Source organism: Monomorium pharaonis, chromosome 6 (assembly GCF_013373865.1).
Source record: "Monomorium pharaonis isolate MP-MQ-018 chromosome 6, ASM1337386v2, whole genome shotgun sequence".
NCBI lineage: Eukaryota > Metazoa > Arthropoda > Insecta > Hymenoptera > Formicidae > Monomorium > Monomorium pharaonis.
Window position 1 is genome coordinate 14826760 of NC_050472.1, and position 16423 is coordinate 14843182.

The following is a 16423-nucleotide window of genomic DNA, read 5'->3' on the forward strand; positions in this document are numbered from 1 at the left end:
TCAAAAAAACCAGGAAAAATAACACAAGAGAAGGCGAACGATTTTGTTCGAGATTTGGGTTTGCCCAAAGATGGAGCAGAGTTTTTGGCGTCCTGGTTGAAACACAATGTTAAGGAGGCGAAAAATGTGAAAACCTCCTATTATCGTGACAGAGAAAGAGAATATCGGCAATATTTCTTTGCAGATGAGGAACATTTATTAGTCTATTGTCACGATGTTATCGGATTAATGAACAAACTGAAACCTGGATGTTACAAGTCTGATGAGTGGGGACTATTTATCGATTCTTCTAAGAGAAGCTTGAAAGCAGTGTTGCTGCACAATACTAATGTATATGCCTCCATTCCTGTAGCGCACTTGGTAGTGATAAAAGAAGAGTACACAAACTTGAAAACAGTTCTTGAAAAAATTAAATACACAGAACATAGGTGGCAAATTTGTGGGGATCTAAAAATTCTCACCATATTATTGGGTCAACAATCAGGTTACACAAAAAATCCATGCTTTCTATGTGAATGGGATAGTAGAGATCGAACAAACCATTACATTAGAAAAGAATGGCCGACAAGAACGTCTCTGCAACCTGGGTCTAAAAATATCATAAATGAACCGTTAGTTGAGCCTTCAAAAGTTCTTCTTCCACCTCTTCATATCAAATTAGGACTCATGAAACAATGGGTGAAAGCTCTGAATAAAAATGGTGAATGCTACCAGTATTTACAAGAAAAATTTCCCAACATCTCTGATGCAAAATTGCGAGAAGGAATTTTTGATGGACCTCAAATACGTAAAATGTTGAGAGACGACAATTTTGTTACCAAAATGAATGAAGATGAGAGAGCAGCATGGCTGAGTTTCAAAGGTGTCACAGAAAATTTTTTAGGAAACCACAAAAGTCAAGATTACAGACAAAAGGTGGCGAAAATGATGGAGAACTATAAAAAACTAGGTTGCCTAATGAATCTTAAGTTGCATTTCTTAGATTCTCATATCGACTACTTCCCAGAAAATCTAGGTGATTATAGTGAAAAACAGGGAGAAAGATTTCATCAGGACATCAAGGAGATGGAGTTTCGATATCAAGGCAAATGGGATGTGAATATGATGGCTGATTTCTGCTGGACGCTCAAACGTGATGTCTCTGTGAAAGGGAAGAAACGTAAGAGAAAGCCATTGCACAGAACCTTCCAGAATAAGAGAGTTAGATATAATAGAAAAAGGGAGTGAATTTTCTACATTATTTATTCACAGAGCTCAAACTTGTCATACGTATGGAATTTTCCCCGGATAATGTGGTTACGCAAACCTGCACGCTCCGGATTATACATTTGTGACCTAAACTGCTTTTATAAGATGTTTTTTTGAGGTTAGGAAAAAATGAGTCATTTCAGCAATTCTGACCTTGGATTTGGATTCAGCGGGTCAAAATACATAAGGATAGACTAGTCTGGTTCGCCGGACCAACATTTAAAAAAAATTTTTTTTTTTGAGGTTAGGAAATGCGAGCTAACTTTGCAATTCTGACATTGGATTCGGATTCAGCGGGTCGAAATACATAAGAATAGACTAGTCTGGTCCGCCGGACCAACATTTAAAAAAAATTTTTTTTTGAGGTTAGAAAATGCGAGCTAACTTTGCAATTCTGACTTCAGATTCGGATTCAGCGGGTCGAAATACATAAGGATTGACTAGTCTAGTCCGCCGGACCAACCACTTTTTTTTTGTGTGCCTGTGTTATATTTATGACAACCTCGATTTATATATATATATATATATATATATATATTAATTTAACATTAAAAATAATCCTTATTATTGAAATATTTATGTTATTAATATTATTGATATTGAAATATTTATGTTACATTAATTAATAAATTATATAAAATTGAAATTTTATTAAAAATTGTGAAAATTACATGTTTTTTTTTTTTGTATTTTTAGTATTGCATATTTTTATTTTATTATATATCAGGTGCATTAATAATTTTATATTTTAATTTATTTTCTGTATTGTTATTAAATTTACATTGCTTAAATTGTCTACGTTAAAAAAATTTGTATAAACATAATATTAATAATCCTAATACATAATCATGAAATTCACACAACCCTAATCTTAATAATAATATAACTTTATTTCATGAATTAGGACCTAATCGCATTTAGGTCTGCAGCCAATTTATACTTTTTAACTGATTTTCACAAGTACTTCTACTCTTCTCATTTTGTAATTTCCACTGAGGACTGCCAATTTTGGCGCCCGAGCAGCATAAACATGTTGTGTCCGTGGTGATGAAGTGCTCATAGACGGTCCTGCTTTCAGTCCTATTTCCAGGACTCGCAAAGACGTAAGACGAATTTTTAGATAAAAAAAATCTTTTTATTGAGTTTACAGAATTGTATTCTTCTCCAGAATTAAAGTATAGACAATAACAAACGGTGATTAATTGCAATTTCATTTAAAAAACGAAAAAAAATTAGAAAATTATACTTTTGTTATCGACTTCTCGTGTTATAACTTTCAAAGTCATGCGTGCGCATGAATATGTACGTGTGCGTAGGTGTATTTTTCCAGTCGGTTCAAACTCAGCTCACGAGTCAAAACTGCTTCCATTTTACCTTTCGTTCCCATAAGTAATCAGAAAGCTACGAAACGAGAGGGATACTCGTGAAAATCGACCAAAAAATGTAAATGTTTGGCCGTAAGTCTAATTGATTGATATTATCCAATGATCTAATGATGCTCTTCACCGAACACTTGACTACAGCACTACCTATCATGTCATCCTGCAACTAGTGCTCTGTTTTTATTTTTGGGGTGCACTCACACATACATATGAAATATTCAGATAAATTATTCTCTTATACCAAAAGTTTCTAGCTCATTTCTAAAAGTTCATTTCTAAAAGCACATTATTATTTTTTTCTATAATGACAAGGGTAGGTAATAGTTATTTTGTACGTGTAGAGTCTTTAAAACTTAGTACTGCAGATTAAAGTTACGAGACGATTGCACAAAAGTATAATTTTCTAATTTTTTTGTTTTTTACATGAAATTGTAATTACCCACCTTTTGTCTACACTTTAATTCTGGAAAAAGATTTACAATTCTATAAAATCAATTAAAAGCAAAGCTTATTCGAAAATAATTAGCGTTTAATCGGTAAAACAGTCGACTCCAGCATTTCTTTAGGATTTATTACAAGATGAATAAAAAATTTTATCATTTTTCAAGTAGGTAATCATTGTAAACTAAATTTTATTTGTAATGTTAATTAATAAATTAAACTTTGTGTTGCTTAACTCTGATAGATAACAAGAAAAAGTAAAAAGATAAGAGTTTTTTCACTTTTTTTTATGTACTCCGATCAATAAATTAAACCCGCACAATTTATATGAAAAAAAAGCTCAGTCAATTTCCTTAAATTTTTTATATATTGTAGTACTTGAATTTTTTATATATTGTAGTACTTATAGCCCTAATGAAAAATTACAATTTGTACGACCTTTCTATGTCTAGTTTCGGAGATAAAAATTTTTGAAAATTGCTATTTTAAGGCTTAATGCGTGCGTTTGCACTTGTCAACTTGCTTGCATACGTGTATATACATATATCTGCATGTATAAATGTCGTGACACTCTGTGTGTGTGTGTGTGCGTGCGTGCGTGCGTGCGTGTGTACGTGTGAAGAGGGTGTTAATTAATATTACAACATTATTATTCATTAATGAGTATTAGATCGTTTGAATTTTGCTTATCTCTGCTGTACACACACACACACACACACACACACACACACACACACACACACACACACCACATACCACACACATACGGGATCAGATTTTTGTCATGTTCACGCCGTTGATTCTAAGTAACGCCAAGAGTAGGATTTACGCACGCGCGCGCACACAAACACACACACACACACACACACACACACACACACACACACACACACAGAGTGTCACGAACATTTATACATGCAGATATGTATATATATATATATATAATATATATATATATATATATATATATATATATATATATATATATATACATATATATATATATGCGATCATGTGACAAGTGCAAACGCACGCAGTAAACGTTAAAATAGCTATTTTCAAACATTTTTATTTCCAAAACCAGACATAGAAAGGTTGCACAAATTGTAATTTTCATTAGGATTATAAGTACTACATTATATAAAAAATTCAAGGAAATTGAACGAGCTTTTTTTTCATATAAATTGTGCGGGGTCCTTTATTTGATGTGAAATCTTGTTTCAGATTATCGTTTCCTTCCGGTCATTCGTCCTTCTCTGCTTACACCATGATTTATCTTGCGGTAAGTAGTTCTTGTGTTACGCGATGTATGTTACATTGATTTTGAATGTAATTTCGAGCAAGAGTTGAATCGCAATTATTCATTAGATATATAATATGAATGTAACGGTCTACGAATGATGTTTAATATCATCATTGCAATTTACATAATTTAGGATTTATTACATTTAATTCGATCACAATTTGATTCGAAATGAAACTAAGTCCAGAATTAAAAAATAATTTGCTACAGTCATTAAAAGTTATTTTTTCTCACAAGGGAACCTCGCAAACTCTTAAATTCTGATTTTAATGAAACTTGGCATAAATGTAGAAGGAGTAAATATATAAATTTAGAAATTTTCCGTTTGGACCCAAAGACAGTTTAAAAGGTGAAACCACTCCTCAAAGATAAACATATTTTTGCTTTTTCTCGATATATCTCATAAACTAAACAAAATATCAAAAAATGTTTTATACAAAAGTTTTACAGCATAAATACCTCTTTTTGACTATGCTATTTATTTTTGGAAAAAATCGTTTTTTGAAAAAACATTAACATTTTGCATAGCATTCTCATACTATTATGAAAACTGAATAAAATTGAGAAAAGCATCTTGCGAACCCGAAAATTCTAATTTTAATGAAGCTTGGCATAAATGTAGAGAAGGTAAATACATGAATTTAGAAATTTTCCGTTTGGGCTCGAAAACGGTTTAAAGGGATGAAGCCGCCGTTCAAAGATAAAAACATTTTAAACTTTTCTCGATATATCTTATAAACTAAACAAAATATTGAAAAATGTTTTATACAAAAGTTTTAAAGCATAAATACCCCTATTTTTTTAAACTTCTTTTTAAATAAATAACATAGTTAAATAGAGGTATTTATGCTGTAAAATTGTTGGTAATTATTTAGATTAAGGGATACCGCGCCGATGACGTTGATCTTGACATATGTTGTCAAGGACATGACCCTGAGTAACTTTTCCTTATAACTTAATCGGCGGTCATTGTTTGTTAAAGAGTTATTAACAAAAGAAGTTTGAAAAATATTCGTGTAAAATAGAACAACATACATACACATGCGCACGCACACACACACACACACACACACACACACACACACACACACACACACACACACACACACACACACACACACACACACATACGGAGGTGCAAAAAGGAACGCGTGGGCGGGAAAAGAGCTCCGCCCCTCTTCCTACACCCCTTCCCCCCTGCACCCCTTCCCCGTAATTTTTCCTAACTCTAACCCACCAATTTTACGTCACTATTTGGTTGATGTGAAAACATTGGAAACGAATAGCGTGGAAAGTCGCAAACCCATGTGGTACAGTACAAGCATGGATGTCGTTTACTTTACATTTAAGTTTATTAATATTACAGTAAAAGTATCGAATGAGTTTGTTTCGTGCAGAAAGTCAATATGAAAGGGCAAAAACCAAGAAAAATGCTGAGCTCAAACGTTCGGTTTTTCAATTGTATTTGATTAAACGATGTTGTTCTATTTTACATGAATATTTTTCAAACTTCTTTTGTTAATAACTCTTTAACAAACTATGATCGCCGATTAAGTTATAAGAAAAAGTTACTCAAAGTCATGTGCTTGACAACATATGTCAAGATTAAGGTTATCAGCGCGGTGTCCCTTAATCTAAATAATTACCAAATTTTTGTATAAAATTTTTTTTGATATCTCGTTTTGTCACAAAAAAGAGTTCCGAAAAAGAATCGGACACAACGCGGATCCGCGGCGTTCACTCAGGCGAGGATGAGAGGAGAGAAAAGACGTGTATCAAGCGAAAGAAAATAAAAACTGTGTTTTCAATGAGAAAGTTATTTTTAATTTGACTCGCAAAATTACAAGAGCTATTCGCGAACGTAGAAGCTTGCGAATGTCGGCGCGTAGCTCGCGCGACAACGAGAGGAGAAAAAAGGCGCGCTTTTTTTTCGCTGAGACAAAAATGCGGTCCGCACTCGACGACGGTCTAGCGATTCACTGGTTCCGCGAGCAAGGAACGAGCCTTGTCTCTTCGAACCTCCGGAGGAGTCGATCAAACAAATATCTGACTAAGTAACACGGAGTGAACACGACTCCTTCAGAAGGTCGAGATGTTGGCAACAGGCTCCCGCGTACCATCGATCTCACGCGGCTCGCCAGTGACATTCACGAATCGCGGAGGCCGCTGATTCAAGCAAAATATTGAGGGCTTGGCTTGCCGCTAGCGAGAGCGCGAGCGCCCGAGGCTTCGCGTTATTTGCGCTTATTTTCGAAACACGTTTGATTACGAGATATATCAAAAAAAGGCGAAAATGTCTTTACCTTTGATAAAAGGTGGTTTCACCCCTTTAAACCGTTTTTGGGCCCAAACGAAAAATTTCTAAATTTATGTATTTACCCCCTCTACATTTATACCAAGTTTTATTAGAATTTAAGAGTTTGCAAGGTTTCCTTGTAATAAATTAGTAAGTGTTATTTTTGTTGTAACTGTAGTAATAACAAAGTTACATTTTTTCAATAATCGTAACGAATTTATCACTTTTATCATTGTTTTTGACATTTTAAATCTATTGTAACAATTTTCATTGTATATGGTGTGTGTTTTGTCTCCAGTTGGTCATCCATGCATTAATAAAATAGGAGTTGAATTAAATAAATGTGTTATTAGTAAGTACTACTCTAATAACTTATTTATATAGAATAAATGAATATTTAAAGTAATGTTACCGATTTGATATAAAATAGTTGGAATAGTACTAATAACATATTTATATAAATTAATAATGTTTATATAAATTATATAAATTAAGTAATTTTTTTTTTTTTCATATAATTAGTGTAGTCTATTGTTACGTTTAAAATCCTTTTAAAATTATCTTAAATTCTAATAATGTGTTTTTTGCATTTGTATTTTGTTTTATTGAAATTGACAAGAAATAATTGGCGAATTTCGAAAGAAATAAGAAATATATGTGATAAAAAATACAATTATCGATAAAATAGTGCACAAAGGAAAAAGATGATAGACAAAAAATAAGAAACATAAACCACAGAGCATATTGTAGAATCTACAATGTGCTCTAAAAGTAAATCTGCAATGTAGATTAACTTTTAAAATATCGAGTTTTTAAGAGTTTTAAGATGTCATAAACCAATCATAGGGAAAAGTCAATATCAGCGTACTACTCTGTTTTCGAAGTATATTATATCTTTTAAACAGAAGTTAAAAATAATATTTTAAAAACATAAATATAATGAAAATGTCTAGAAAATATTTTACCAAATGGTATTGTAGCTTTTAACAATACTGTTTCGTATTTTGTATATAATAATTAATGTTTGCAACATAAAAAAAGGGTCTAGGAAATTGAGCAAAAAAAAATAAACACAATAGGCAAATTTATAGCCAAAGTCGTTATGAATTTAGTCATGATTCCATGGTACAAGACTCCATCATCATGCAACACTTATTTTTTGACAGTGTGATTCTAAAGCATCAAGTCCCTTTTATCACCTTTTTTAGGAAAGAGAAATAGGTTTTATAATTATAAGCAGATATCATTTCGTGTCGAATATTTTAAAATAGTGAGCTACCCTTTTCCACTCTGTTTTTAATTATTTTAACGAATTTTTTGACGAACAAAAAAAAGCATCGAAAAAAATAAAGTACTAAAAAGGTATCAATTTTGCTGTTACTTATTTATAAATTGAATTAAAAGATCAAATTTCTTATTTACATTTTTATTATATTTAAATCTTTTATTATATTTAAAACACAAATTTTTTATTTACATTTTTATTATATTTAAAACACAATAAAAAAGACAGATTGGGGGTTGCCCTTGGTGTAATCAAGAATTTTGAATTTTTATATTATAAATTTCCTGACAAAGCTGCGGAGGTTATACGACTGATGGTGACTAACTTTCCCAATAGATTTTTAGATACCAACATACATCACAATTACTTAGAAAGTCGTATCCTTGGAGACTTTAGAAAATATAAAAAGTTTCTAAGGAATAATGACGATTTGTTAGTCACAAAGGCAGATAAAGGACACATGACGGTCATTATGGATGCTAATACTTACAAGAGACAAATGACGGAATTACTAGACGACCAAGAAACGTACAAAGAGATAAAGAAAGATCCTATTAATAGTGTTTCCACCAAAGCTAATAACTTAATCAATTTCTGGCGTAACAACGACTTGATGGACGAGTACACATACTGAACCTTGAATTGCACCAATGGCAATCTACCAAGATGCTATGGACTGCCGAAGATCCACAAACCCGGTTTTTCTCTACGCATTATCGTCTCATCTATTGGAAGTCCTATGTATAACATAGCAAAATATTTGCATGACATCCTCAAAGAAAACTTAAATGAACCGAAATCTAACATCAAAGGTAGTTGGGCATTTGCAAAATTAGTCAATGGGAAAAATATCAAAACGGATGAGAAACTTGTCTCTCTGGATGTCAGTGCCCTGTTCACTAACATTCCTAAAGAGCTCGTCCTTGAAGGCATAGAAAGAAGATGGAATAAAATATCTAAAGCCACTAATTTAAGCTTGTCACAATTCACACACACAATTGACGTCATATTAAGCTCCACAAGTTTCTCATTCAATGGAAAATTCTATGAGCAAATCTTCGGCAGTCCAATGGAGTCCCCCCTCTTCCCTATTTTAGCTAATACAGTTATGACGGTTTGGAAACATTTTGCTTAAGAAAGCTAAATTTTAAACCTTGCGTTTATTACCGTTACGTGGATGACATATTCACTAATGTTCCATTGACTGAACTAGATCACATGTTGGAAACGTTTAATAAGTACCATCCAAGATTAAAATTCACATATGAAATCGAAAACAACTTGCTAAATTTTTTAAATGTCTCAATAATTAGGGACGATAATAATTTAATAAGCAATTGGTACCGAAAACCCACGTTTTTTGGCAGGTACATAAATTATTTCTCGTCCCATCCGAAGACATAAAATTAATACAATAGTGAATTTGGTAGAGGAAGCAGTTTTACTATCTGACTAACGCTTCCATAAAACTAACATTGAAACAGTCATCAAAAAACTTTATTAAACAATTGATATCCAATAGATTTTATTAACAGACATGTCAAAAGACGAATTAAGATATTAAAAAAACGAAAGAACTTTATTAAATAATAATGACAATAACATTTTTAATGAATTATCTGACAATCGGAAAACAATTGTTTTACCATATGTTAAACATGTAAGCGATGATGTGAAGCGCATATTCAACAAATACGTGGATGTACGCTTCACAATACCGAAAAAATTAGATTGCGTAATAAAAAGAGGGAAGGATAAAATCAAGGATGCTATGTCAACCGAACTTGTCTATAAAATCAATTGTCGCGACTGTGATCTTTCATACAATGGACAGACCAAAAGACATCTAAAGACAAAAATTAAAGAATACCAACAAAATATAAAAAGTTCGCCTTCGTACCACACGGTAGTCACCATCCATCAATCACCATCGAATTCGAATGGTCTAAACCCAATATTATACATAAAGAAAAGCATAAAAGAAAAAGAGAAATCGCAGAAATGTTTTTCATTAAAAAATTCAACAATAATATTGTTGCGCCGGAACGTCGAAAGACACTCCCGCACACACACACACACACACACACTCGCGTCGAGAAAATCAAAACGTTTATGGAACTTAAAAGCTTTATTTAAACTTGAACTCAAACAGAGAAAGCGCGTGACACGTCCTCCTCGGCAGGAGTCCGACGTTAAACTGTCTACAATATTTGTTTACAAAATATTTCCCGGCAACCAGCCGTTTAATTCATTTATTTAAATAACAAATTCTTCCGGCAACCGGCCGATCGAAAATATTGATCGGTCCGTCAGCTGACTGGCGCTTTAGGGATGTATCGGACGACACGCGGCACGCAACAATATTAATCTGCAGAAAGATACTGACAATCTTAACACAGTGTATGACAGAATTACACGTATAGTTTAGTTACTGTAGACTAATGATAATTTTAAACCAATAATATTTTATGTTTTTAAACGTGACTTGCACATTTCCAACGATCTCTTCATTCGACTGACAAAGGTTGCGGAGTATAGACGTGCATTCTAACACGTCTCTCGAAACAATACTAAAGAGTTGTCATTTGCGAACTGAGATATTTAATATAACTTACGGCAATTATACGAAATACGATTATTTTATTCAATTTATGGATTTTAGAATGTGACGTTGAGATGTTGTATATAATTTGTGTTTCTATGTAATTTTAGTTTTACTTGAAAAGGGCCAGAAATTGTCTGGCCGAAATGTTGTGATCTAATTTAATAAAGTATTGCCAGAATAGTCATTATCCAAGTGGTTTTTTATTATGGTATATATTTTTATTGCTGGCAACTTAACAAAGCCTATTTGAAGATTTAAATCTTTATTTTTTAAAACCTTAAATTTTTGTATTTTTTGATATTTTGGATGTAAAACGTTCGGTTATGCTAAGCAAATGATATTACAAGAAGGTCAATGATCGAGCTAATATAAGGTAGAGATACAAAATTTAATCTTCGTTATTACGCACATAAATGACAAAATAGGTATGAAATTAGTATATTAAAAAATTATTGAAAAGTAGCGTTTCGATTTTACTCAGTCCTTTTCAATCGCATAGAGTATAATAAAATTAAACAATAAAACGTAAATACAGACAAAAGAACGAAAGAACAGATCCGCAAAAAACACACGGGTAACATCAATTAAAAAAGATAAATAACACAATAAGAAATATTTTAAAATTGTAAAATGATATATAAATCGGAAGTCAAATACAATGGTATATCAATTCATAAAATAAGCTAAGTCTGATTGTAGAAAGATCAAATCTATTGTTAAGTTCATAAATCTTGAGTCTGAAGTAACGTTCCTTGTGTAAACAATAACATGTGAGGAGTTCGATGCTAAGTAGAAAGGAGGCGTCAAGCAAATTAAAATTGTTAAAAAACTATGGGATTAAAAATAAAAAGCGATAAGTCAACAAGGAATTAATAATTGAGAGTTGAAAATTATTATATGAAAACCACTTATATGTAAAAGATTCTATGATGCTTCTAGAAACGAAATTATTCTTTGTTCTTAAGGGGTTACACCAACCTAGCGGAAAAAAAAATTCGATTTTTTTTTTATTACATTTTCTTGAAGCTTCAAGTTTCGAGAATATATCCTGAAAGTTTTATGTTGATATCTGAAAAAATGCCGGAATTACAGAGAGTTGAGTAAAACGGGATCGAGCGTTCGAGTGCTCGAATTGGAGCAATATCAACATAAATCGCCACTGGACGATGATGTGATTAAAGCCATTCGTCCAATATTTGAAAACAACTTTCTAGTGATAATTTACTGGAGAAATGCGTCGGTGGATTTACGCAAAACGTTAACGAAAGTTTGAACAATCTGATTTGGCGCATAGCGCCAAAAGTGCAGCACAGCGGTGCACACGTTGTGCAAATTGCTGCCAATATTGCTGCATACACATTTAATGAAGATGCTGCCGCATATTTATTAATGATAATAAAAGAATTGTGCTGCATATTGCGAAAATCAAGACCGAGCGCGCATCAATGTGGCCGAAGTACGAGCGCAGAAGGCGACGCGCGAAGAAAAGATTGCTCGCTGTCAACAAAAGTCTTCACAAAGCACTGCTGTTATTGATGTGGAAGGAATCTCATATGGCCCCAGAATTGTCGACTAGAGGTAAAGTGCAAAATTCGGCTATTAACAATAGTAGAACTAAACTTGAAACTTTAAACGCGTTTTTCTCAAAACATGGTTTTCAAAGTCGGTGACCACCAGATCTCAAAAACTAATGGATGGATCGTTTTCAAATTTTTACACAATACTCTCAGAAACATTCTTTTGTCGGTGACGATCTCTTTTTTTTTTAATCGGTCTTCATTAAAAAATAAAAAAATGAAAAGGACAAAAATTTTTCGTTTTTTTTTAAATTTTAACTTCAACTCATCGCCATTTTGTAACAAACGATAAAATCGACAATCGGCGATCGTCACCGACAAACCACTACTGTTAACTTAAAAACACCATTTTGTTTTTTTGTTTCAGATGGATCGTTTAGACGGGACAGTGGTCACCGCAAAATGCGTTTTTCCAAACCTCAATGTGTGTCGGCGGCCATATTTCTGCTTTCCGTCGCCATTGTTTAATAAAAAAATTTTTTTTATATTGTTGAAACATAAGTCAATAATCACCCAAAATTTCATTTAATTCCCACTACCCGTTTAGGAGGAATAAAATATCAAAGTTAGGCCTGTTTTTCGACCGTCTAGGTTGGTGTAACCCCTTAAGCAATGAAAATATGTAAAAAACATCCGATAGTGTTAATCAGATACTTGTAAAAGCGCAACTTGTGGAAGTAACTGTTCAACAAAAAAAAAACGAAGAAAAATAAAATAAATAAATAGTAAAATAAGATAAAAAGGTAATAAATTTGAATGAGTAGTTAGTTAAATAAAAATAAAAAGGAAGAAATATATATACAATGTTGATAATATAAAAAAGGAAAGAAAGAGACTTACTTTTGTAAGAGACTTACATGTGCCTTAGTTAATTGGTAAAAAGAATAGAAAGCTCCAAATTTTGAAAAATTGTATCGTCAACTATATAATGTACAAGGAACGACAGTCAAAAGGAGAGTGAACTCTCGACACCGATTAAGGTTGTGTGTATATGTTATATTAACGAGACTATGGATTAAGCAAGAATAGGAAGTATCAAGAGACTCAGTGTCATTTTGTAAGTTTATACCGTTTCTTTGTTCTTTTATATGAACCATCTCCGAGATTAATCTCTTATAGTAATTGGGTTCATGATCCAAAATCTTTGTATTTTTCCAGTCAAATGTATGACCTGTATCGATTATATGTTTGGTAATCACTGAGTCTCGATGGTTCAGACTTGAAATTGTTAGCATGTTCTTTAATTCTAGTTTTTAATTTTCATTTGTCCGACGTATGACGCATCGCATTCAGAGCAAGATATTTTGTACACAATATTGTTTTTTAAATTGTGATCTGTTTTATCCTTCTGTACTTTAATCCATGTTTAATTTGTTAATGCATCTATAGCCAACAGTAAAAAGATTTTTGTTTGTCAATGATGAGGCAATTTTCTGAGATATTTTTTATGTAGGGCAATACAAAAAATTTTTTGTTTTTATTTTTTGTTTAGATGTATCTTCAGTTAAGAATGAAGTGGAAGGGCAGTAAACTACTTAGACACTTTCTTCAACTTCTGTGCTTACTCATGGCTTGGTTTACTGCAATGACACGAATTTCCAATTATAAACATCATTGGAGTGACGTACTCGCCGGGTCCACCCTCGGCATAATCAGCGCTTTAGTGGTGGTAAGCCAGTCATGTCGTTTAACTTTCAGAAACTATCATAAGTATATTTAATTGCATGAAATAATTCTAAAGTAAATGATTTATATTATTTCGCCAGTAAAAAAATTTTAATAAGATTTTAATGAATATGCAACAAAATTTTAATTATATTTCATTAAAAAGATTACTTTTTTTATGTTTAACGGACATTTTAATGAAACTTTAAATATTAAAAATTTTAAAAATTAACAAAGAATTATTAGTACTGTTTAATTTAAAAAACAAAGGTAGATAATATTTTTGCTAAAATTATAATAAAGTTTTGACGAAATTATAATGAAAAGTTGCAACTATTCTGTATTTATGAATTAATAACATTTTATTGACACTACTGAATTTTTGATAAAATTTTGATGAAATTACTTATCATTATTTGATCCAAATTTTTCAAACTGAACATAAAATTCAATAAAATTCAATAGAATTTTATCAAAATTTTTCCACTATGGTTTTAAAAATTAATCTTTTCAAAATTAAGGTTTTATTAGGAAAATTATTATGTTTGAATACATAATCATTATTTCAATTCGGAAACATGATAGTCATATAATTTAAATTTCGAATTTTACAAGATATATGTAGTAATACATATAAATCTAAACATTTAATAAACCATGCTTTTTTTAAAAAGTAAATTTTTTTCTTAAAATTTGACCAATTATTTTTACAAATCTATGTTAGATTTTTTTATATTTTGAGTTGAATAAATATAATGATTAAAAAATAAAAATTAAATTAAAAAGGTAATAACTTTTAACTTAGTTAATTTTTAATGAGTTATTTTTAATTTTAACTAGTTATTTTTGAAATACAATTTTTTATTTATTAACTTTTTTCTAATTTAAATAATGCATTTATGTAAAACAATAATTGTAAAAAAGAAAAGAGAAAAAATATTTTTATATAAAAAATAATAATTCTTTGTTATTTCATATAGAGAAAATTGTATCTTTAACCCTTGGTTGTCACATATGCGTCCTATAACAAACTTGCCGCACAGAATCCGATTACGTACCAAATTTCAAAGTGCGATTACATTTAAATAAATCTACATAATGACATCCAACATATGAAATTTCAATATTATTTATAGAATACTATTTGTATTAAGAAATCTAAATATATATTTTTTATATTTAAAAAAATTTGTGAAGTTACCAGTTTCTGCGATTTCTTGTTTCATGAAAAAAAATCACAACTTTTATTATAATTTTTAATATTTTGAGCTGAAAATTTAATGTTAAGATATTATGATCAAAATATAATATTTTATTTAAAAAAATAAAATAGTGGATGTTTCAAAAAAGGTATTTATTTAGAAAGACGAAAACGAGCAATTTTTGTATTGAAGTAAACATATTTTTTTTTTTTTTTAAGTAAAAATACAGAAACACAACAAAAACTAATTGCTAATAATAAAATCTATACGATTTTCTAATTCTCCCCAAAAGATATAGTACAGATGGATGCCTTGTATTCATCACATCATAGGCATTAACTCTTCGTTGACACGAGAGCGATGCACTTGGACACAATTCAAATGGACACGGTACATTTGGACACAAAAGAAATTTTATTAAAAATGTACACCGATTATATGAACATGTAAAATTTGGCCGGGTATTTGCACACGAAAAAATGCCCACCGTTTACTTGGACACGTAAAAGTTGCACACCATTCATTTACACACCGCTTATTCTCCCATAGTTTATTTGCTCAACGTTCATTTGGACACAAAAAGAAGCCCACCAATCATTTGGACACGAAAAATGCGTACCGCTTATTTGCACACTACTTATTTGCACGAGAAGATGTACGCACCAATCATTTGCACATGGAAAGATGCGCACCGATTATTTGCACACGGAAAAATGCGCACCGATCATTTGCAGACGGAAAGATGCGCAGCGATCATTTGCACACCGTTTGTTTGCCCACCATATTGTATTGGAGATCTACAAACACATGTGAACTACGAGCATCTCGTTTTGCGTGGAAAGTCGTAAACCCATGTGGTGCAGAGAATGCTTCGCGCGCGCACGCACACATATACACACACACACATGGGATGCAAAGGCCGAAGGCCCCCCTTCCCGCATCCATCCCGTCCAATTCGCTAATCCATGTACATTGCAAATAAAGTAAAGTTCACATAAATGTGGTGAACAAACAAACGGTGTGCATCTTTCCGTATGCAAATGATTGGTGCGCATCTTTCGGTGTGCAAATGATTGGTGTACACTGTACATCCTTCCATGTCCCCAGCTAGCCAGGCCTGTTAAAATCACATATCGTGAAAGCTTTACAGCAAGGATTGTTTCAATTTTGACAACAATTTTATGACAAGTAATTGTCTGTTGTTTTGTTTTCTAAAAGTTTTGAGCAAATTTACGGCAAAAGTTTTCATCACACGATGCTGCAAATAACAGAGAAAGACTTGTACATAAATATTACGTATAGAAATTACAAGATTTGTTCCGACACGATAAAATGTAAAATTTAAGCAAATAACAGAGCAAACCTTGCTACACGACATGACAATAAATTTATGGCAGAAACAGGAAATCTTGTTAAGCA

The 16423-nt window shown here is 31.7% G+C and overlaps 1 protein-coding gene across 6 annotated transcripts in view; it reads left to right on the plus strand.

Moving 5' to 3' along the window:
• The window catches only part of LOC105838954 (putative phosphatidate phosphatase), a 240593-nt gene that overhangs the window by 107138 nt on the left and 117032 nt on the right, over positions 1 to 16423 (plus strand). For 5 of the 6 annotated variants that reach the window (XM_036288453.1, XM_036288454.1, XM_036288456.1 and 2 more), the window contains 2 exons: positions 4296 to 4353; positions 13630 to 13806. In XM_036288453.1, coding sequence (XP_036144346.1) covers positions 4296 to 4353; positions 13630 to 13806 — 235 coding nt within the window. The remainder of the gene's footprint in view (positions 1 to 4295; positions 4354 to 13629; positions 13807 to 16423) is intronic. The other variant, XM_036288455.1, reaches the window with a different exon arrangement.